Raw genomic sequence first — 23410 nt, forward strand, 5'->3', positions numbered from 1 at the left:
AGTTAAAAAGGTTAAAAAGAGAAAAACCTCAAACTATGCACATTAACATTTTCCATGTAAGTGTCAAATTTAGGCTTACCATGCAGGCTTGAGAATGAGACAAACAGTACTGAAGTACAGATTTTTGATTAGATCAGTTAGATGTGAAAAGTAATATTCACATCACGGAATAATGATAATAATGACACTAGATGGAACTAATGAAAGATGAAAAAAGTGGAAAATAATTTAACAATCATCATAATAATTGAAATACTGCACCCTTTTGAAGAATGGGTTCCCCATTAGTTCATAAAAAAGGGTTGGTTTGATCAAGAAAAAAATTTTCTAAATGAAATTATCATACTAAATTGGTAACAAATTAGATTTTTTATAATCCCTGTAATGCATAAATGAGGCATAATATAATAGAAATTAAGAATTTGATAAACGTTATTAAGATTTTGAAAGTAAGTTGAAATTTTATCACACTTGCGGACTTCTTTCATTAACATACAAAATGGCTTAGTTAAAGCAAACGTAAAATTTATGAGAGGGAGAAAGATATCAGACAGCATTAATATTTTTCAAGAAAATTCTGGCAGTATTGAGCAAACCGTTCAAAAATTTGACAGAAATGAAGTTCACGCCTTCCGGTTTTATAAATGTACACAGAAGAGGCCAGCACAAATCAGGATGGGTGTCCTTCGACTAGTTAATCTCTTTAAATTAAGTCAAGCTTTTATAAATACAAGACGATTTTTCCCCATAAATTCATTGATTATAAATACTGAGATTTAAAATTGAACCAAATTACTTAAGAGCTACTGGTATGATGACTAATAAAACAATAGTTTATACCTTAAATTAATAGTACAGACATTAAAAGGTATCTACCAGTGATAGTACAAATAGTTTTATTAGCAGATAATCGTGAAAGAAATAAAGAAAAATAAAGTTTTATTCACTAATGGAAATAAATCTTATTTACCTCTGAACTGTTTGTTAACTTTAAAAGTTTGAATTTTGAGTAAATGTGTTTTAACCTTTAAAAGAGCTTCAATCCTCTGTATACATAACTTATAGTATGGAAGCATATCGCTATTATGTATTAATATACTTACTTATCTATAACGTTTAAAATTAGGAATTTAATATTACTTATTAGTTACAATATTTAGTATGCTATAAAAGTTTTTTAGTTTAGTAGTTAGTATGCTATTTTACTTATTAAAGTATTAAATGGTTTTATTTTTTAAATAAACAGAAATTTGTTAAATTTGATACACAAAATTTTAAAGCTTTTTAAATTGGTAAAACAAATATTTCATGAAAGTGGAAAATAGTTGTTGATCATGGCATCATTGCATGGTCCGTCCAAACACCAAGAGATGGCATAGTATTCTGCAATCAGCGGTCCCCCTTGTTATTCAATGACATTCAACCGGTTTAACCTTGCTCCTGGTTATCTAATATTTTCTTTTTGGTGCGCTGACACTGCTGTTTATTCCACATCTTTACTCTCGTTCCATCAACCTGCTAAAAAAATGGTGGTCTCACGACTTTTTGCAAGAGGACTCAGCTTGGGAAAATTCCAGGGCACCTGTTCCCACATGTTAATCAGGAATCTTAAGGTATTGTGACAATATTGAATCGCAATTTTTTTTAAACTGGTGAATGAAGCGACACGTGGCTGAAATCTTTCAAGATTATCGGCCGCCAAATTCCATATGCTTGAAGATGTCTTAAGTATACCAATGCTCGCAACTATTTTTGTTTTATCTTTCAATAAATTTGTAATGGATTAATTGTGAAAAAGACCAATGCAACATTAAATGTTAGAAAGTATAACAAAATAACAAAACTAACTGAAACAAATTGATAACTCCAAACTGACCAATTAGATCTGATATACAAAATGGAAAACAAATCAACTGTCTTAAGAAAATGGCGTCCGCCGAGGCAAAATAGAGTATAAGTAAAAACGATGTTTATAATTCCTAAATGGGTTCTTTTAAACTTTAAAGATTTCTTTCTTCTAATAATTTCAGATTATCTAACCTGGTCCATTTCTAAGATTGTCTTTAAAAAAGAAAACCCATTAACACGAAACTGTCTCCTCGAAAGCGACCTACAATTTCCCCCTGTACTTTCAGTAATTGTTCTAACAGTTAATAGGTAAAAGGTTATTAATAATAAAAAATAATAAGTATATGTAATATTATTAACCTACTCAATTTATCATGAACCTTAATGGAAAAGTATGCATGTTCCATGTTTTTGGTGAGGATGATGATCGTCAAACTAATTTGCTATTTAAAATATGAATAGTTTAATTTAAACATCCATTTTTTTGGCCATTGTCTAGAAAACAAGGAAAATATATCCATGTAGTTAATATCCTAAGAAATAGTTGTATAAACCTGTTCATAAAATAAATGCTGTATAAAATTTAAATCTCGTGTCATAAATGGCGTTTCAGCCAATTTTTCTGCATTTGATAGCCAAAAGTCCATTAATAATTTTTGCTTATATCACGATAAAACAAATACTGATTAAAAAGTCGTCGTCGGTAAACTGTTAATTAAAATTAAAGTTGATGCTTTATGTTCGGGGGACTATTCATCAGCAGTAAAATTTATTAATAGCTTCAATTAAACGTAAAATTGTCTGACCTTGCCTCTTTTTGTACCGCTTTAATTTAAATTGAGCTGTAGTTGTATGTCATTTATTTACTCCTTGCCCTTTCATAAGAATATAGACTAAAAATTTTCGGCCCAAAGTCTTTTAGATTGAAGACTTTTCAATTAATATCGGGTTGTCCGGAAAATAATGCAGGATTTTAAGTTTTCATTAAAAAAAATCTATATAAAATATTCTGTTTACGTTTACAGGATTACTCATTTGTATGAATGTCAANATTATTTTGATTAAAGAACATTGCTTTAAAGTAACTAGTTTCTTTTTTTTTGTTTAATACCAAAATCCTGCATTATTTTCCGGACAACCCAATATAACTACCATATTTAGTTTGTTGATACTTTCTTTATTGTACCATAATCTGTACGTCAAATCCTGTTTTCGAATTCTTTTTTAGTTCGTATTCGTGCAAAACCAAATTTGTTTAATAGTTTGGACGGTTGATTTGCCTTGTTAGTTTCGCCATGACTGTTTTCTTGTCTTGAAAGTTCTTTCTTGATTTCAATCTTCTTGATTGGATAAACTGATTTCAATCCGTGCAGAACAAAACACTGTCAACGACTCGTTAGAAATGTCTTATCGATGTCTTGAGATCATGACCAGGTGTTTCTCGTGATTCCGTAAGATAATTGATAAATTTTCTTATTGGGACCAGTTCAAAAGACACGTTTTGCGATACATGAGCCAGTTATCTCGCGATAACCCTTTTTTATCCTTTTAAAAACCCGCTAAATATTTTGTCCACCCATCTACAGAAGATAAAAACAGGCCAGATGGAAAAAAATGAATAACGTCATAACAAGAGAATAAACGATGTTCTTAGATAAAAGATTATTTCCATATATTCCGCAACATTAGATTACAGCGATTACAGCTTAATGTGTGCAAGGAATTGGGTTTGTAGTTTTGTTTATTTTTATTTTTTGTTTGGAGATATTTTATGCTTTTCTTATGAGAAATTTTTTGGGTTAAAAGAAACCACGTATTCCGAGGTTGCTGACTGTATTTAGGGTTGGTCGTTCGGACTCAAAAGCCCATCTTCAGCAGTCCTAACAAAAATCATATTAAGTACAGGAATTGTTAAATAATTAAAATTACATTCATTATTAAATATCACCAAGCGTAGAAAATCGAGATATGTACCAGCTATCAATTTGGTTCATGTCAAAGTTATATAATGAAACTGCAAAAAAATGATTGTAGTGTTAAGATAGGGTGTTGTTTATAGCAATGGAAATATCAAAAAACATATCAATGTCCATATCAGCTTCTCTGCGTCCATATAATTCATTCTTTTATTTATGAGAGGTAAGTTAAAGCGCTTATCGAGAAATGACAAAGCTCTGTATCTGTCACAACTTCTTGACGGTTTGTCGTGTGGAGGGAGATTCCATTTCAGACTTTTGTCGATTAAATCTTTTTACGGAGAGTGAATTATTATGGGTTCAATTTCATTATTTTCTGTTAACAAGAAGCCTCCAGTAGGGTGATGTGCCGAATGTTAACAGCGGAAATGACAAGGTGAGAGTTGCTTAAGAGAATCGCTGTATAGCATGCAAAAGTAAGGGTGGTTTGATGATGGGATGTGCCAAGTGGTAAAGTGTGGATCCAGAACGCTCCCCTGAGGAAATAAAAAATTACTAGCCTCTGGATAAAATTAACCATACGTATAAATGCACTGTTGTCCGGCAGTATTGCTCCCATCATACATTTATCGCAAAAACCTAAAACAATGAAATTCAAATTTATTCATATTTTCACTGACAATGAATAATTAGCAACTTTATTTCAATAACTAGTATTGTAACGATAAGTGATTATCATTTTTGATAATCGTTGAATATAATTATTTAATTGCATGAATGGTATATTCTTTTATGAGTTGCTGCGAATCGTTGGGTTGATTATTGGCCTTAATTTTTTTTAGTTGCGTTTGTAAGTTATAGATGTCCTTTGTCATTAATCATATAAAGGAACTAAACTTTATTTTGACGATTTTAAATCATATCATCTTATCATAAAGGAAAGAATCTCCCGTCCGATCAGACCATATGCATGTGATTGTCTTGTGTGATGTAGCCAATTTCAGCAAATTGAAACTACTCGCTCTTTGACACGGCGATGATATGATGAATATTATGTCCGTACATTCTCTTATCCGTACTAAAACTCGCAGAAATGGCATATCCGCTTACTTGTGTTATAACGGAGCAGATATTTTTCTTATTTCGTTCTGTTTTTATTCCATCACTAGCCCACTTCTGATAATGACGAAAAGCCGAAACGCGCCACACAGATCAAACCTTATGACAATGAAACCTCGTCAAAATTCTCACTGAGAAAGTTCGCTATTTTTCTTTTTGGGCTATTTCATACGTCAAGCGAACACAGTTGCTAACAGAACAATAGCCTATATGAAATGTACCAATTAATATCTTTCAATTAATTAAGATTTTTAGTTGAGATAAAAAATGGCAAAAAGGAGGGAAAATTCAAAAGGTGCGGTTGAGATGGGAAGTTGGTGTCCGAGTGGATGGAGGTCACGATAGCTCAAGTGGTAGAGTAGCGGCGTATCTAGCCCCGAAGGTCGTGGGTTCGAATCCCGCTCGTGATACTGACTTTTTATCTCAACTAAAAACCTTAATAGAAGATAAAGAAAGATATTAATACTTATAATTTTGCATTAAGTAAAAATAAATTTTGGTATAGCTTTTGGTATTTAAAAACATATAGATATAGGTGTACAAACCTATCGCGCAATAGTCTAGTACGAAACTAGAACGTCCCTTTATAAATAATATAAATAGATTTATCATTAACATTCTACTGTGGTTTATAATATTGAAGTTATCGTGAATAACTACCATAGTGACCCCGTATAAATTTTGCTACACGGATCAAGATTATTTATTGTTCAAAAGGCCTAGTCAATATTCTTTGTCATTTTCTGTTGATCATTATTTCATATTTGTCGTGGGTTTTACTATGTTTTATCATATTCTGCGGTGAATGACCTGGTTGCAAAACGTCCGAGGCACAATTCTATTGTAGTTAGCACTTTGGAGTAGTGATAAATTTTACGATCCAACGACGAAACCACCAACTTCCTTTTCATCTTCCACCCAACAACTACAAAATGCTCAGTTATAAATAATAAAGAATAATAAAATGTACCATTACATTTGTCATATTTTAAGCAATAATATGCGCTTTGTTGTACTTCACTGTGTTCTTTACCGTATTAACGAGGAGCTGCTAATTAAGCTTACCTTCAATTTATTTTATGCTCGTGTCTTAAATGATATCACCCAAGGTAAAAATGTGAATATACATTAAAAACCATTATAAATAAGCCACCGCTGATTCACCCAATTTGTTATCTTTTAAGGCCGTGACTGATAACAATTGCGGAAAAACGACAATATAATTATAATCCTGTCTTTGCCTATTGGGAATACTACAATATAAACAGAACCGTTAATCTAGAGTTGACAGTTGATAATGATCAAATTGCTCAATTGTTTTAGTTATAAAAAATTCTAAAAAATAGCTTCAGCAACTCTAGTATTAGATTTTTACAAAAGTAAATTTACATAAAATTTACTGTACATTTACGAATACTTCAGCCAGAGCAGTATTTGCTGTACCACTTATCACTAGTGAATAATTACCTCACAACCTCGTAGTGTTTTCAGTTTCTTGCATGCAGAATCGTTATTTTGTTACTGCATTCCTTTACTGCTGTTGATAGTGCAGAATTATTACTTTTAAAACTGTTTATATTACTGGGGTCACCTCTGCTTGACCTTACAGAATTATCCGCTTTTTTCCATATGCAATGATTCGGTATTCGGTGAACATCAGTCTTTTGAAATTGGAACGTATTTGTGTCACATCGTGGCATCTGACAAATCAGGAGACATCTATCCCGGCATTCTGGGCACCAATATGTCAATGACGGCGGCTTAATTCTATCCGCCAGTGGTACTGGATATTAGCATACGAATCGATCTTTAACAAAATTAAATTCAAGTAATTAAGCATCGTCGACCACATAAGGATAACCTGATCATAACCCATCTTGATAACAAGTATCCCCTGCATAGGCCTGAATTAAAACGCAACCTAACGATGAAGTCTTATCATCCACCGCACAAATTTATTCAGCGTAGTAGTAGTTCTTACAGTTACGTACTCATGTTATTCATTGGTTTCTCAGATGTCCACGAACACAGTATCACTCTCAAATTATAAACATATAAAAAAGGAAATTTTAATATGTTTGAGATAAAGGATTATTAGATAGGAACAGAATAAACAATATTTGAATGCTTAAGAACTACTGTATTACAACTTAGCTTCCTTAGTTAAATTCTTATTTCGTACCAATTGTTTAAATGCAGTATATTGTTATAATCAATTAGGCTTGTTTTAAGTATTGGGATTTGTGATAAAATAGATTCTATTATTCAAGGCAACACATGCTTTAATTAACAATGTTAAGCCTGTTCCCCTAGCCTATCGACAGGCAATTCGAGCTAAAGGATGGGTGGGTCTGGCCCTAAAGGGGAAATGACCCAGGAAGAGTGTGAAAACTATATTTGTTTATTCGGCCTAATTATGGCAAGAAAATCTCTTAAGAAATGCCAGTTTAAACAACCGTAACATAAGCTCTGGCTGAAAAATAATATCTGGGGGCCATTTGTGTGACTTCCTCCAGCCTGCATTGGCCACCTTTCTACTGTAGGTAATTTAATTTAAATCTGATATCTGTTGAACAACTTCTTAGCTAACACCCATATTCTGTTTAGGTCTGTGGAGACCTCAATGTAAATAAGCATTACTTATTCGGAGATCGTAAGATGCGGTCTGGTGTGACGTAGGTTTCAGAAAATTATTTTCTTTATGTGCCAATGTTTCGATTTCTATTGAGATCATCTTCAGCGCTCAAAGTGGTTGTTTTTTGCGTAATTGTGCCATTCTTGTGTGTGCACTCTCCACACGACACACAAGAATGGTATAATTACGCAGAAAACAACCACTTTGAGCCCTGAAGATCATCTCAATAAAGATCGAAACGTTTGCACGATAAAGAAAATGTGTTTTTAAAACCTAAGTCACACCAGACCGCATCTCACGATCTCCGAATAATCAACGACTAACGGTCACAAATCACCACACATATTCTACATTTCCAAAACCTATAGAAAAAAAATTTAAAGAGTATTTAATTTAAAGACTAACGGTCACTAAACACCACACACATAATACTCAAGGATGTCTTTGGCAGTGTCTACCAATTTGTTGACAATTTAAAAAAAAATTAAGTTACGACAAGCTGTTATATAAAGTGTGTTACAAATTAGAAGTTGTTAAAAGTTTTAACTTTAATTTAGTAATCCTCAACGTGTTTACTTTTCACATATGTAGTACAACCTACGTCACATCAGACCGCATCTCACGATTTCCGAATAATCATCGACTAACGGTCACTAACCACCACACATAAGCATTACTGTACATTTACTAGGTTTTATTTATTTATATAGACGGGCAAAAAGCCTATTTTCAAAGATACACCAACTACAACGACAAATCTAAAGCTATAAAAATGCACAAATATTATTTATACAAAAATATAGAAAAATAACACAAACTCCCACATACGGGGTAACCGGCATTATGTGTTCCACCAACATTTTTAGGAAGGCAAATTAAAACAATAAATTAAATGAATATATTTCATGGTTTCTGTTGAAGTTTATTTTGCCTAATACAGATTGATTTTTACTCTAAATATTGCAGAATACAACAATTTTTTTGATGGGACCCTATTATTTTTTCCACATTTTTGATAGTGCTTAGTCTCCGGAAAACATAAACAAAAAGAATTTTTTAAATCGGACATTTCTTCCAAAATTTGTAATCAATTGTGTGCTAAAGATAAGTTTCTCCCAGATAACTCTGCACCTTAAAAATGTCTCAATTTTTTCTAAAAAACAAAAAATTTTAAATTTCTATTTCTAAATTACCAACCAAAACGAAATTATAAATAAAATAATGAATACATTTTAAAAAATATTCAACAAATTTAGCCATCGAAGCTGTCGATAAATGCATTGTCGGTACATCTGTAATAAGTGGAAAAAATGAAATAAGTATCCCTCGGCTTTTTTTCTCATGATAAATGTGTTGACTATTTTTTCTTATTTTATATATTAATTCATTTTTGTTATTAATTTAAAAATAGAAATTTTTAAAATGATTTTGTTTTTCATCAAAAATTGAGATATTGAGAAATTTTTAAGAATATTTGGAGACATTTTTAAGAAGGTGTGGAGTTATCGGGAAGGAACTTGATTTTCACACAAAATCTGTTCCCACACAAAAAAGTGACCACCCTCGTTGATTTAGAAAATACTTGCAATCTACAAGGCTGACAGATGATGTGTTAAAAATCACCCTTCGTTACGGATCGTATGGAGTTGACAACCTATCGAGGAAGCCGTCCACTGAACATTAATAACATTTTATTCCTAAGTACCACAAAAGCAATAAAATAGGTCTCTAGCCGTCGTACATTGCGGACGGCTACTACCTTCTATCGAGACTGCCAGTGGCCCTAAACCGCTGTAAACCATCGTGGATAGCCAGGACCTGGGGTACGTCCATCATTGGCCAAAGCATCTGCCCTGGCGAGATCTCGACTTAAAATGCTTTTAAGGAAAGAATAAGAATTTTTTACTCATATTTTCTAAAACTTTTGTTGTTTATTTTTAATCTAAATAGTTTAAAAGGATTAGTCAACACATTTCAAGTCAACGGTTGATCTTTATGCCTAGTTATTATGGAAAATAATCAAATAAATAGAAGTTCCGGGTTTTATGTCTTTGGGTGTATATTAAAGAATAAATTAGGAGAAATTTATTTATCTTAAAGCCTACCGTTTATTATAACTAATCGATTCGGTGGAATGAAGCTAACAGGAGGCACGCCGTTGTGGGTGGGGTGGCATCGAGTGGAGGTCGACCGTCCGCAGGCCTGCCATATCCCCCGCTCCATGTTCAGTGTTACACAAGCTGCCGTGGCGCTGGCAACCACGTCGAGTTCGATCGCAAACAGTTTCGTATCCGCGATCAGGAAATAGCGACATGCTGGACCTTCTGTACAAGACCGTCAAAACGGTCTGTTCCTCCTTCTCGGCCAACATCACCCTGACCAAGGTAATTTTCGAAGGACGCACTCGCAATGCCGAAATCCATTTTTTGCACTACCTCGTTTTTTTGGGTCAAATTGCTGTATTCAAAGTACACCAACCTTGGATGTTACCTACAACAATTTTTATTTGTTTTACCAACACAATTCCAAACCCCACAACAAGAAATATTGACAATCATAGGAAATTTAAAAATAGCTATATAACCAACTATTCTCACAAAGAGCACGACAGCTTTTAGGCATGAAAGTAAAACCATTTTCGAACGATTGAATGAATGAATTTATTTACATAGAATACAAACACACTCAAAATATTTGAGAAAATACTTTTCGGCATGGACAACAGTCCGTCAACCGGAGTTGATATGAGAATACTCACAGAATAATAATAAAAATATAAAAAAAGAATACATGGAATAATTAAATTTTTAAATTTATAAATTTTAAATTTTCGAACTTCCGTACACTAACTTAAAATTCTTTGTTTATGAAGAAGATAGGTTGTATTAAAAGGTTTGCAAAACAATTAGTTGTTGTTACAAAAATAATAAATAAAACGAGGATAACACAGATTTGTATGAATTATGTTATTTTTATTTTAGTTGTTTATTTAAACGTAAAGATACCCAAAATACAATACTTTTTGCAATTCAAACCAAAAATATAAACTTGTCCATATTTACAATTTAAAACTTAAATTATACATTTGTAAAAAAACTATTAAAAACCTATTTATAGACTATAAACGTAACATTAATTTATTATAATGCTATACCAATCAGAACAAATCGTGTATTCTACTAAGCAGTGTTAGACTATAGACAATATGACAATACTACTTTATTTAAAATTCCCACATTTGTTCGGTACAGCAAATCCAACTTCTTCCCCTTAGCTAACCTTAATTGAATTTAAATACTTTGAATGAAGCGATTTACGAAATGTTTGGGAAATTCGAGACCTTGTCTGCCAAACCACTGTTAAAATCTCTCTTTCAAAATTAATGTGTATTACTTCTACAAATATATCAAATTTCATATACACTGATGGACAAATTTAACACACCATTCAATTTATTCAGTTTAAAATTAAATCTATTATCTTTCTATACTAGTTACAGGTAATTAGGAGCTATCGTAGTCAAAATAAACAGTAAATAATTCATTGTTTACCTTCGCCCTGATTAATCCCATTTTGCACAAAAAGGAAGCATTATGCCATTCCATTCTGCAACTCCTAAAGATCGGTTTCGGTTAATCTTTTTCCTTCGTTGATTTCATTTGATATTATTCTTAATGACCGTGGCCATTTCATTTGTCGCCGAGAATCAAATAGATTACACGGCATTTAAAAAATGGCAAAAAGGAGGGAAAGTTCGAGAGGTGATGGTGAGGTGGGAAGTTAGTGCCCGAGCTGATCGAAGTCACGATAGCTCAAGTGGTAGAGCCGCGGCGTATTTAGCCGAAGATCGTGGGTTCGTATCCCGCTCGTGACACTGACTTTTTTATCCCGACCAATACCTTTCATAAATATTAATTATTCTTAATGTTAAACCTTCTTCAATGGCTCCTGTCAGGCATATGAGTGAGTGTGACAATGCCAAGGTCTTAACTTTATTAGCAGACGGATACAGCCAGGTCGAAGGAGATTGAATGTAAATCACTCTACGATAAGTAGGGATCTTCATTGGTTCAGAGAAACAGAGCTTCAAAAGAAGGCCAGGACAGGGTCGACCTAGGCGAGAGAGACGATAGATTCATCCATCATCAAGCTATACGAAACTGCATCATTACGGGGAATGAGATAAAAAATCTGATAAGACAAGTTCGAAATGTTTCCATTTCCTCCAGGACTAAAAGAAGAAGTCTCAATGAAAATAACTTCAGGGCCCGGAACCTCCTCTTACCACAGCTTAGAAAATGGCCAGGCTTCAATTCGCATTTGAATTGGACGTTGGAAGATTGGGGACGAGTTCGGTTTAAAGATGAGGTGAGAGTTGGCCTCAAATCATCATAATTTCATTTGGAATCACTCAGGAGAAAGGTACGCCCCATGTTGTATGGTTCCTCAGTTGGCATTCCATGGTGGGTCATTGATGTTAAGGAGTGGAATTTCCTGGCTCGCCAAGCTGGTTGTTTGAAAGATGTCTAACTTCAAAAATATCCCAAAGCATAATCGAAGAACATATAGTGCCATTTGTACCCCACAACGGTGAGAGGTTCTTGATAATGCCAGGCCCCATAGAGCCCGTATTATGGATAATTACCTGAATGAGAATGGAATTGAATGTTTCGTGTGGCCAGCTCTTTTTTTTTACTAAAAAAAAAGTGACCAGCTCGAAGCCCAGATTTGAACTCAATACAACACATTTGGCACCAAATTAAGCGACGAGTACGATAGCGAAACCAAGGTACTAACCCCCGAGAAGAGGTTCAAACGGCTGTTATTGATGAATGGGAAAGAAGAAAGAAACATTTTCTTTTTAAATGTCTTATTTTTACAACCAAACCTAGTTTTGATATGCGAAATATGAATAAACCTAAATACATTAACATTTAACCTAAATACATTTAAAGTAAATTTCAGCATTAATTGAGCAATTTAAGCATAAACCTTGATACAAGTAGAGAGAACTTAATTAAACTTCTTTTTCATTTTCAAAATTTTATTTTGTAAATTACTTTCTAAATTTTCTATTTAAAGTTTCTAGTTTTTCGAGTAGAAGTACAAGGGAGGAAGGTTTAAAGGTAGAAACGTAATTTGACTTAGTTTTTTAATTATTTACAACAGTATGTAGTAATAAAACAATTATAAACAAAATTTTAGTAAATAGTTTTTATAGCAACTTCATAGATTCATAAGCTAGATTAAATCATTTTTCGCAGAACAATTATAAAAACTCCATCTTTTCTTGCTTTTACCATCTGGAGTCGAAAACGCACAGAACAAGATGATTTAGAATTTTGCCTTAAACGTCTTTAACCAGTGTCGGAATTTAAGCAATTTGGCCTTTATTCAAATTTAATTCTAACCGAATTAAAACTCTTTGATTCTAACTTCTGCCAACTGTATGGACATGGACACTTCTAATTATATCAGTGTGATTTAAAAATATATATATAAAAATGCGTACAACTTGGTATTTTTGTCGCAAAAATTTACTTTTGAATGACAGGTGTTTCGTGACGTTTGTACGTCGTTTTATTGTTTTATTATTTATTTACAGAAATTCATTGGATAAACACATTTTTATATTTACAAAAAGAAACCGTTAATGTTTTCAAAATAACTGACATTTAAGAAATCCTATATAATAATGTTTATGCGGGTCGTCGGTGGCTGCAACGGTTTAGGCGTTGTCACGGGGCTCATCACAGTGAGGTAAAGGTCCCGGGTTCGAATCCGGCCCTGCATTACAAATCGTTCTTCTTTTTTCAAAACTACCGGCACCCCGAGGGTTGATATAACCCTGCTGTTGCGAACACTCGTTAAAAAAAATGTTTATGTGCTATCATTTTTGTCAATATTCCTCTATTTACACTATTAATTAGCGGACCCAATTTGCGCTTAACGGTGAAAATAGACAGCTGTCATTTCTCTTTTCTCTTGACAGAAATAGGGCACGTCGTGAATGCATTCATAGAATGGAACTTTCCACTTTGATCTTTGCTCATCTTCGGTTTATTGGGGGTAACTTCATCATCGTAGTCAGTTAATGGCTTTCTCCAGAGAGTATATGTGTTGTTGGAATTTATCATCCCAGACAGTCAATTAAGTTCTTGTGTTGGAAATTCCTTAAAAACAGATTTCCCCGCGGATCAGATTTCCATCGAATGTTCTAGAACGAAGGCGCGTCGCCCTTGAATCAAACCGTTGACCTGACTGACATTTTTTAAGCCGTTATGGAGTTTTGCCATTATCCATCTCTTTCCATAAAACGGCGTAAAGCCAAAGCGATATTTATCACTCATTCACAAACCCAAATACCTGCCCCTAATCCGTCAAAAGATCGGACAATGATTTTCCAAGTAAATCCTTTCCCTTGGAGAAGACGAGAGATAAGACAAACGACTAGCTGGCATCATCAAACTGCAGGCAGACCAGCGTGATGTCTCAGCAAATTGGCTCTTCCAACGGTTCCTCCAGACCTTGACCTTAAGCATAGTTCAGCAACCTCGGACAAAAAGGTCCGAAATTCTAATTCGCTAGAGTCACAACGTGCTCAATGAAATAGACTATAAACAATTTCACCGTTACAACCTGTATTTTGTTATGGTAATGTATATATGTTCGAATTTATTAGATATGCACATTAATAAATCTGCTAAGTGCGATTGCTAACTATTAATCCTTACAAATCGGGAACTTTTTTTAACATAAAATAGTTGTTATAATTTGTTCATGATTAATTGATCAGGGGGACAATTTGTTAATTGAAATCTTGAAACAACCTAATAGAGATAAAGATTTTTATCCAACTAATCATTCTAAATTATTCCATAATTTCTCATTGATAATATCTTATACCCAGACTAAAAAATCATTTATGGCAGTAATGCCAGTCTAACTTGGTTAGTGAATAAACAAAAAAATTATTACCAATGGATTAGTTGTCCTCCCAATTGATCTGGATCGAGTTTGAAAATTTACACGTCGGGCAGACAAATACCCTTGAAACGGTAAAAAAAAGATGAACCAGTTCAATTTGAAAAGATTTTCATCTGAACAGAAAACCACTAACTACAGATTTCAGAGCCGTGAAAATTCTGAATGTAGGCTTTTTTCTAAATCCGGTGTATGACATGAAAATCTCGACGGCCTTGTCCTTCGTGGATAAAGTTTGCTTCCAAGGATTCAATAATAGAATTCAATCCGGTATCCCGTAATGCCAGCTGTTCCAAGATGAAGTACACCAATATTAGAATTTTCTTTTCCAAATAATTAATCCTTTAAAAAGTGTACAAATCCTGTAAAATTTAATGTGATGTATATTACAATGTAAATAACTTTGTATGTAGTTAGTAACTACTAATATGAATAATAAACAATCCCTGTAGACAGATTTTGTCTTAAACAATAATTATTGATAATTAAAATACAGTGACTCACAGATTCGTTCATAGCTGAATGCAAATTGGGTTTATCATTATTTACTTTACAAAATAATTGTAAGACATCAAATAAACGTAGTTTTTTTTAATAATTTTATTTATCTTAACACAAAAAACACCCAAAAAATTAAATTGTTCCTTTATCATGATTATTAAAATAATATAAAAGAAATTACCGTGTGCGAACGATAATATGATTGTGTCATAGAAAGTCCTTTAATATTCTGTATGTCCTCCTTTGGCTTTCAAAACTGCATCTGCCTTCTGGGCATACTTCTCACGAGATTTCTGTACTGTTCTGGATCAATTAGGTCCCCTTCAACTTGTGTTTTTTCCCAAAGTTGATCGAAGTTTGAAGCGTCCCCTGAAGCATCGGCTAAAGATTTTTTAGTTTTCCACACAAGTGCTCAATTGGATTAAGGTTAGGTGACTGTAGAGGCAATTCCATGACATTAAAACCACGATTAGCAAGCCACTGTTTGGTCAGCAATGGTTTCTTCACTTTTCCCGTCGCTCTTAATCCGGCCTCACGTAAACATCTCCGTTTGTTTCAGCACTGACATCCATATTATCATTATCACCTGGCCTACGCTGAATTTGTACAGCATTGTCAACCTGTCCTGATCGAACGGAGCGTAGACGCCTTTTGGCGTCGGAAAATTTTGTTTTATGGCCACTCCTCTTCTTTTTAAAACAACTATCGTAAATTCTGGAAGATTTTTTAATTTTTGTTATTACCCCAATAATAACAATTTATATTTTTTTGAAATTTCACGATAAGGAAGTACTTCTTGTAGAGATTTTATTATTTGATCTTTCAAAAATGTTGAAAATGGCTTCATACTGTAATTAAACGGAATAGATCATAACCATTAAGGAAAGGAAATATTTTCAATATGTAAGAAAAATAACTAAATTGATGATACATGATAACAAATTTGAGACGAATTATTGAATGGTTTTTGCGAAATTTGCAATGAAGTAACCCGAGTCACAAAACTGTTCACATGAAGACACGTAATAAACTGGCTCAATTCAACATAAATAAAGATTATTAGGCTGAATGTTTGTTTACCAGCAGTTCAACGAACTCAATCCTATTGCTGTTGTCTGGATTAAAAAATACGGGATTCGCAAATTGGAGATAATAGAAAATTGTTTACTGATGTGAACGAATCTGTGAGTCACTGCATATAGTAAATTGAATCTTAAGAATAAACAAATGTGGTGATTATATTTTTTCCCAAAGTTGATTAATATTTTTTTTTATAGTCGTTATTTTACGTTACAATTAAAAACCCCAATCCCCGGAATCAGTGTTGCTCGCAGTGTTGCCCAAACATGGTAGGGAGGGAAAAAGCAATGTTATATGATTAATGATCATAATACGAAGATATTTTTACAGATTTAAGTAGAATAAGAACAAAAGGTTCCATTCCGTTTATTGATGTGATTTATTATTGAAATCTGCGGTCGAGTTGTTCCGTAGGCGCAATAAATTGTTCCGTGAGAAAACCATGAAAAACTCTTTCTACACAATTTTCTTATCAATTGCTTTACAGTGTTGCAGAAATGTTATTTTTTAATGCGTTTTACTCCGTCAAATCAGAGATTTCACGAATTCTTTCCACCCGTGTTAGTCTACTTTGTTATACTTAAATTCACCATTGAGCCACATGAAATTCAAAGCAACCTTTCCGTATGTAAAGATGCTTTGTTTCAAGTGAAAATGTTAGAAATTATTAGAATGAAATGTTTTATATCCTCACTACACCTTTTTTTTTATCGCTTAATGGCTGTATTATGTATGTTGTTTATAGCAAAAAATAGCTTCTTTCACACAATTGTTTATTGGTGTGTAAATGGAAAAGAAATGTTTACACATTTTATCACCGGTTTATGCAATACCCTTGAGTGACGGTTTCGCTATCATGACCGTCGATTGTTTTTTATGAGCAACTTGAATAGGCACCTTCAGTTCGGCATTAGTAGGAATGTAGGAAATAGTTTCTGCAGAGGATCTTTTTCAGGAGAAGTAGAATGTCGTTCTTCAGAATCTTCTGGCTTTATCTCTTTGGTAAAAAATCTAGGAGACGTCAGGTATGTAAATTTTTAAACTCGGACACGTTGACCCAAAATCTATTAGGTACTATTGTCCTGTCTTGGACCTGTGAAAAAGATTTATTACGGTACAAAATTGCCGGAAGTACCAAAAAAAATGCTTCCATACATTTGTAATATTTATAGATGTAGTGATCGAGCTTGTGGGTTTTTTATTTCAAAAACAGTTCTGCTTTCCAAGATTACGCTATTTATCAATTATTTATTTATTTATTTAGAGCATATACAATACATAAAAAGAAAACTAATTTCTATCAGTTCTGAAATGTAAATTTTCGATGTTCTTGTAATGCAGGCCCTCAGGATGACTTCAAATAACGTCGAAAGCTTGGTAGAACTGTTTTTTCATATTTAAAATGGGAGGTAGATCAAAATCTATTATATTTGTTTTTTCTTTTTTTACGAGGGTTCGCAACAGCAGAGGTCATATAAACCCTCAGGGTGCCGGTGTTTTTGAAAAAAAGCCCATTTGTAAGTATGTCGGGTTCGAATGCAGGGCCGCTGGATTCGAACCCGTGACCTTTACCTTAAAGTGATGAACGCCCCGTGTAGAACTGTTGTTAATTGAGAAACACCCCGACCATGACCACAACCTCGATCACTACATCTATACATTTACAACTGTTTGTCGATCCTGTCAAGAACTTATTCGTAATACCTTTGCGCCTAGTATACAGTTTTTTTGTTTTTTTTCTTATTGAACAGTTACTGCCAAACTGATAACAATACAACATTTATCCTGGGTTATTCATGTGCATCTCTGTGCAGCTGTCTATATGGACCCTCTTTCCTCCCTTTAAAATCAATAAGAACGCTTTTCAGATGTTTTCAGTAAAGTAAGGACAAATGTTATTTCCTTACTTTCATGAGTAAAATTTGAAAAGAACTTAAAGATGAGATGATGTGTCGACCTTTCCTCTGGTAAAATTTTAGGTTTAGATTTACTTTTTTCCTCAAAAGTAACTTTTATTTTTGAGTTATCTATATATAGTACAATTTAAAAAGCTTAACTAATCTTAACTGGTATTCTAATGTACCTGAGGAAAAAAAGTAATTTTATTATTTATTTTAAGACAAAGAGACGTGTACTTATAGTTATGTGTAACCGAGGTAACCTATAGGACCACGTTTTGGTTTTAAATGATTTTTTAAATTTTTATAATATATTGTTTTATTGTTTTTAATTAACTCCATACTATTCATTGTTTAGATACTGAGCTTCACCTAATTTTAATTAATCTTATTATAAATGCAGTTTCTTGCTCTCCAGATATATTTCAACACTCATCGAGTTGAAGTAAGATAAATAATTGTTTTTTGTAATTTTGTTCTTTTTAAATGATATAACATGTTCTAACTGCGATATTTCCCTAAAATAATTAGGCCCTGATGATGAAGATTTAATCGTCGAAAGCTCGGCAAAAACTTAAAAAATTGTCGTTTCTGTTGTGACCTCACTGAAGAACCATTTTGTCCAAGTTTTTTAAAAGCACTGTTTTTTAAGTTTTGATTTAATCCACGCATTTTTATCTCATCTTTGATCTTTCCGTTTTCTTTTGTTTACTTAGTAATCTATTTATTTTGATAATGCGTTTAACTTGTTTTGCTTTTGATTTTGTTTTGTGATATTAGACTTCCAAGCCTGTGTTTTTAATAAATAAAATAAGTCTACGAAGAGCAATTCTGTCACTTTTTTCTATTCTCCATTTAGCACTGGGGAGAATAGTGCATCTGTGACCTTTACCTTTAAGGTTTAGTATTCACCTTCAAGCCTTTTAAAAACAGAAAAGATGAGAGATTGTAAATCTCTGACCAGTTTTCCTTCGTTTTGTATTTGCATGACAAAAGCAAGTTAAATAATGCAGAGTACAAGTGGAAATTTTTAAACCCTAGCTTCACTCATTTCTAAATTCAAAAGACATATCTTGCTTACTCGACAGATGTTGAAGTCTTTCTGTGTATATTATCTCTCTGATTTGCCTAATATTGAGACAAAATGGACTGGATTACAAAGGATAAATCATTATTTAAGGCGGGCATTCTATACATTTATTATCTGGTTTCCAGATAATGATTTTTGCTTTGTACGTAAGATTTACACATCATCGAGAAAATTACTCCTGAAACAACCTACCGCATCCTTGAAAGATCCAATGTCATTCCATCCCGTTAGTTCTGGTTCAGGCAACATCACTCTACCATTCAACACTGCCATATGGTGGTTCACATCATCGTATCCTTCCTTCAGCGGAAGGAATGCTGCTCAAGTGATTCTATAACAGTTAGACAAGCCTTCGATCAAGTGGGGTACCCGGGCTTGCTCTGGAAACTCAAGCATTCTTTCATTTTCTCATTACGTCCTAAAATCCAATCTATCCGAAAGGTATTTTCAAGAACGAAACGAAACATCATTCTCCTTATTTCACGCCGAAATAGGTGTTCCGCATGGCAGCAATCTTGATCCCATCTTCTATTCAGTACACACTGCAATGAATCGTTTCAGCAAAACCAGTCTCTCCTGCTTGGAAGAATGGGTCAACAAATGGAGGATTAGACTCCTAGCAAATAAGTTTCACCTTCGATGTATGATCTCTCCTCCAATCTAATAGATTTACGTTCCTTTCCTAGTAACCACTGTCGTTTGCTAATAGACGACGTAAACTGTTTGATGAAAACTCTCACTACAAAACAAATACTAATTTTTACTACCAAGCTGGGCGTACGGAATTGAACTGTGGTTCCATCAAGCGTTCCAACTGCCAAAGAATCCAGTCACTCCAATGCAAAATCCTTCGAACCATTTCCCAGGCTCCCTATACTTTGTATCTCATCTTACTGTTTAGTAACTTTCAAATCTCATTTATCCTCGAATCCGCAAGAAGTCGGTGCAGACACTTCCGTGGACATTGAACCGTGGACCCTCATCGCAAATCTTACCTTAAGCCTCTCGATTCACACCTCAGAAAGAAAATCAATATTAATAAGAAAGTGTATGATAAACGTGAAATTATTGGCTTACTACTCTACTCTTATAATCTTATAATATAAAATTTATAAAGACATTAGAGTTGCTTGTAGCCCTGTTTTAACATAATAATAAAAATAAAGCCTTGAACCAATTTAAAGGTTGTTATTGTGCCAATTTCAAGAGCAATAGAGTGCCGCTAGTCCGAACAGTTTTAGTCTGAACACTATTATAATTTTAAAAAATTCGTATTAGCCGAATAACTTTCAATAATCTAAAAGTAAACAGTGACACGCCGGAGGTGATATACGCAGGGGCACATTGAAAAAGCAGGACAAGGGTGTTAGTTTTGGCTTATCCGATGCGTTACGGCTTCTCGCCATTTTCGATTTTTTAAAATTTAGGTGGAACACCACTGAAGAGTCAAGAAGCCTAAAAGCGACTGACAGACTATACCGTTCGATAAGGACTAAATTACAGGTTCATCACACGGAAACCTGAAAATTTTATAATTGGAATACAGCAAACAATCGACAAAAGAGTTTGTAGAGGAAAACCACAATATCGATAAAAACTATGTAATTTTAACTGTTAAATTTAAAAAAATATGTTTTTCCAAATTAAAAAAGTGGAAGAAAGTTGTTTTTCCAAATTAAAAAACATCCCCTCCACCGGCCTAAAACGCATAATATGAGAATTTGGTAAGGAAGGAAAATGTTTTATGCTACTGCCTGTAAAGGGAAATCTTTTTCTATTGTAATTGTAACATTTTCAATAAAATGGTGGTTTATTGCTATCAAGGATCTGAAATTAAATTATTGCCAATCCTTGTATTTTCATAGAAAAAACGTTATTTTTTGGTCTTGCAATGTATTAATCAGTCTTCAGGAAGTGTGTCAGTAAGGTAGTCTGAATGAGCACAAATTATTGACTAATAGTGTAGGATGATAAATGAACATCAATGAATCAACATTGAGAGACAGATTGGGAAAACAATTCGATAAATGTTCTTAAAGTGATAGATTTTCAATATAAGCTGATTACTAAGAGTGTTTATTTGAGTGAGATTTCTAGTGTATAAGTTTTATCAAAATCGGTTCAGTTTGTTACATGTTTTTGAATAAGCATTTTTAAGCAAGACGATCTTTAAAGAATCGTTCGGCGTAAAGTAAACCCGTGAGTTTTTTTCCAACTTCGCTCACATTTGAACATCCATAGCCACCGACCTTCTCTATAAATAGATCCTTCCCCCCCCGCACTGCTATTTTCCTCAAAGCTGTTACGGAAATTTATGCCAGATATAAAATTTTGATAAAAGCCACTTTTATCAAATCAGGCCATTTACAATTGTGTGAGCATGTGTTGACTGAAAAAAAAATCCACGCGTAGGTGTCGTGATAAACTGATTTATACACTAAGCACGGCTTTGTTCCATTGAAGGCCGAATACAACAAATCCTCAATATTTTAATAAAACTTTGACAATTATTTCAATAATAACAATTGGTCAAGCGGACTACGAAAACTAGTGAATTTAATAACAACAATAATATTTAAGCTTTAAATTTGTAAATAATCGAGTTTACTCTTAATATAGGCAATTTTATTCGATATATTCAATATTTCCTGCAGCAAAATGATAAATATATTCAAATAAGAAAGAAAATCGGCGTCACCTAAAAAAACTTGGATTAAAAACTTCACCTTATTTTATTCAAGAATTCCTTCAGGAATAAGCACACACCGATGTATATTTGTCGGCTAATTCCTATAAATCTCAATAAATAAATATTTGCTGCTTTTCCTGTATACAGACGGATTCAGGTTTTTAAATGTAGGGGAAATGAAAATAACCCACTCAATTGCATTAGAAACCCTGCGCCATTGGAACTATTTGTACAAGGAGAAGTGAGGAAAAGCTCGTTTAGGCTCCAAAAATAATCTAACTGGATGGGATAGAACTAAACACCTCGGGCACACAACAATAATTAATATAATTAGGCACACGTTCTTAAAAATTCTTCACAACAACCCATTTCAACAGACTACAAATAAAAAAGAATTTAGGAGGGGACATCAAACACAATGATCTGGTACACAGATGGCTCCAAAATAAATGAAGAAACCGGATCAGGCGTTTTTTATAAACCCCATTAGGGGTGTACACCTTGGTCTTTCAAGCTGAAATACACACCATCAACGTTTGTGCCTTTGAAAATCTTAAAATAATTTACAGTGGTAAATATCCTCATGAGTTGGTACAGCCAAGCAGTTAATAGATTAAACTTTAATAAATCATCACCATCTAAAACATCACCTCAAAAATAGTCAGTGGATGAACCAAAATATCCAAAACCTGAGGAAAAAATAACAACCTCATGATTTCTAGGGTACCAGGGCACAATGGATAAAAACACACTTGCCGGAAGAGAATCTGCAAGACCATATGCCCAGTACGTATTCTTGGGATAACAAAAACAAAATCCTCCATCACAGAATGGAAAATAAAAAAAGCCAAAGGGAGAAGTGGATAAACTGTAGAGGTGCCAGACACAGTAAGCTTATCTAGAAAAAACCTCACCAAGACTGGCAAACTCAATACTACGATTATAGAGGGGTGATAGGATTATGTACTGGATAGTGGCATCTGAGAAAACATGTACACAACATGGGCCTATTCAGTTTTGATCCCATCTGTAGATTATCGATGAGGAGGAACAAACAGCCACCCAAATCATCTTCGAATGCGAAACAACCGCCCAACTAACCTGGGATACAAAGAAAACCCAGGGAAATTGTAGCAGGGACAGTCAATGGCCTAGTATTTCATTGGAGAAGGGTCGAGACAATTGCACTGAACTAATGAACTAAGAAAGTGCAATAAACCATCAAGTGTTTTTAATTGATTAACTGTAATTGCTTGCAGTTCATGTTCATTTTACTTCTTGGTTTATTACAATTTATTTAATGTTTATATTGTGATTTAAAAGAACAAGAATAGAACTAAAGGAATTGAAATAAAAATATTTAATAATGCCTCTATTTCAAATCACCCTACTCGAATATGCCTGATATCAAGTTTAATTTTACCTTGATAAACTTACCCAAAAGATTTATTAATCGGTTTGAATAAAAACAAAGGTGACCTCAAATCGTAGATAAAAGTCATAATTCCTTATTTATATATCTGATAGATCCAAAATTGCTTACACTGGATGTTTCTGTGAAATCTTAGAGCAATATAGTTTCCGACTATCTTTTGGCTGAATAATGGCAATTGGTGAAATTTGATCAAGTAATTTTTAGTGACATACAAT

General features: G+C 33.5%; 1 protein-coding gene across 2 annotated transcripts in view; it reads left to right on the plus strand.

Annotated features, from left to right (window-relative positions):
• Positions 1 to 1448: 1448 nt before the first annotated feature.
• LOC106660933 (hydroxymethylglutaryl-CoA lyase, mitochondrial) overlaps positions 1449 to 23410 on the plus strand; it is a 32790-nt gene continuing 10828 nt past the window's right edge. Inside the window, exon 1 of one of the 2 annotated variants that reach the window (XM_014384003.2) lies at positions 1449 to 1613. In XM_014384003.2, the coding sequence (XP_014239489.1) occupies positions 1527 to 1613 (87 nt within the window). In that variant the 5' untranslated portion in view covers positions 1449 to 1526. Of the gene's footprint in view, positions 1614 to 9738; positions 9903 to 23410 lie in introns of those variants that run through there. The other variant, XM_014384004.2, reaches the window with a different exon arrangement.

This window comes from Cimex lectularius, unplaced genomic scaffold (assembly GCF_000648675.2).
Source record: "Cimex lectularius strain Harlan isolate CLEC.00 unplaced genomic scaffold, Clec_2.1 scaffold96, whole genome shotgun sequence".
NCBI classification, from domain to species: domain Eukaryota; kingdom Metazoa; phylum Arthropoda; class Insecta; order Hemiptera; family Cimicidae; genus Cimex; species Cimex lectularius.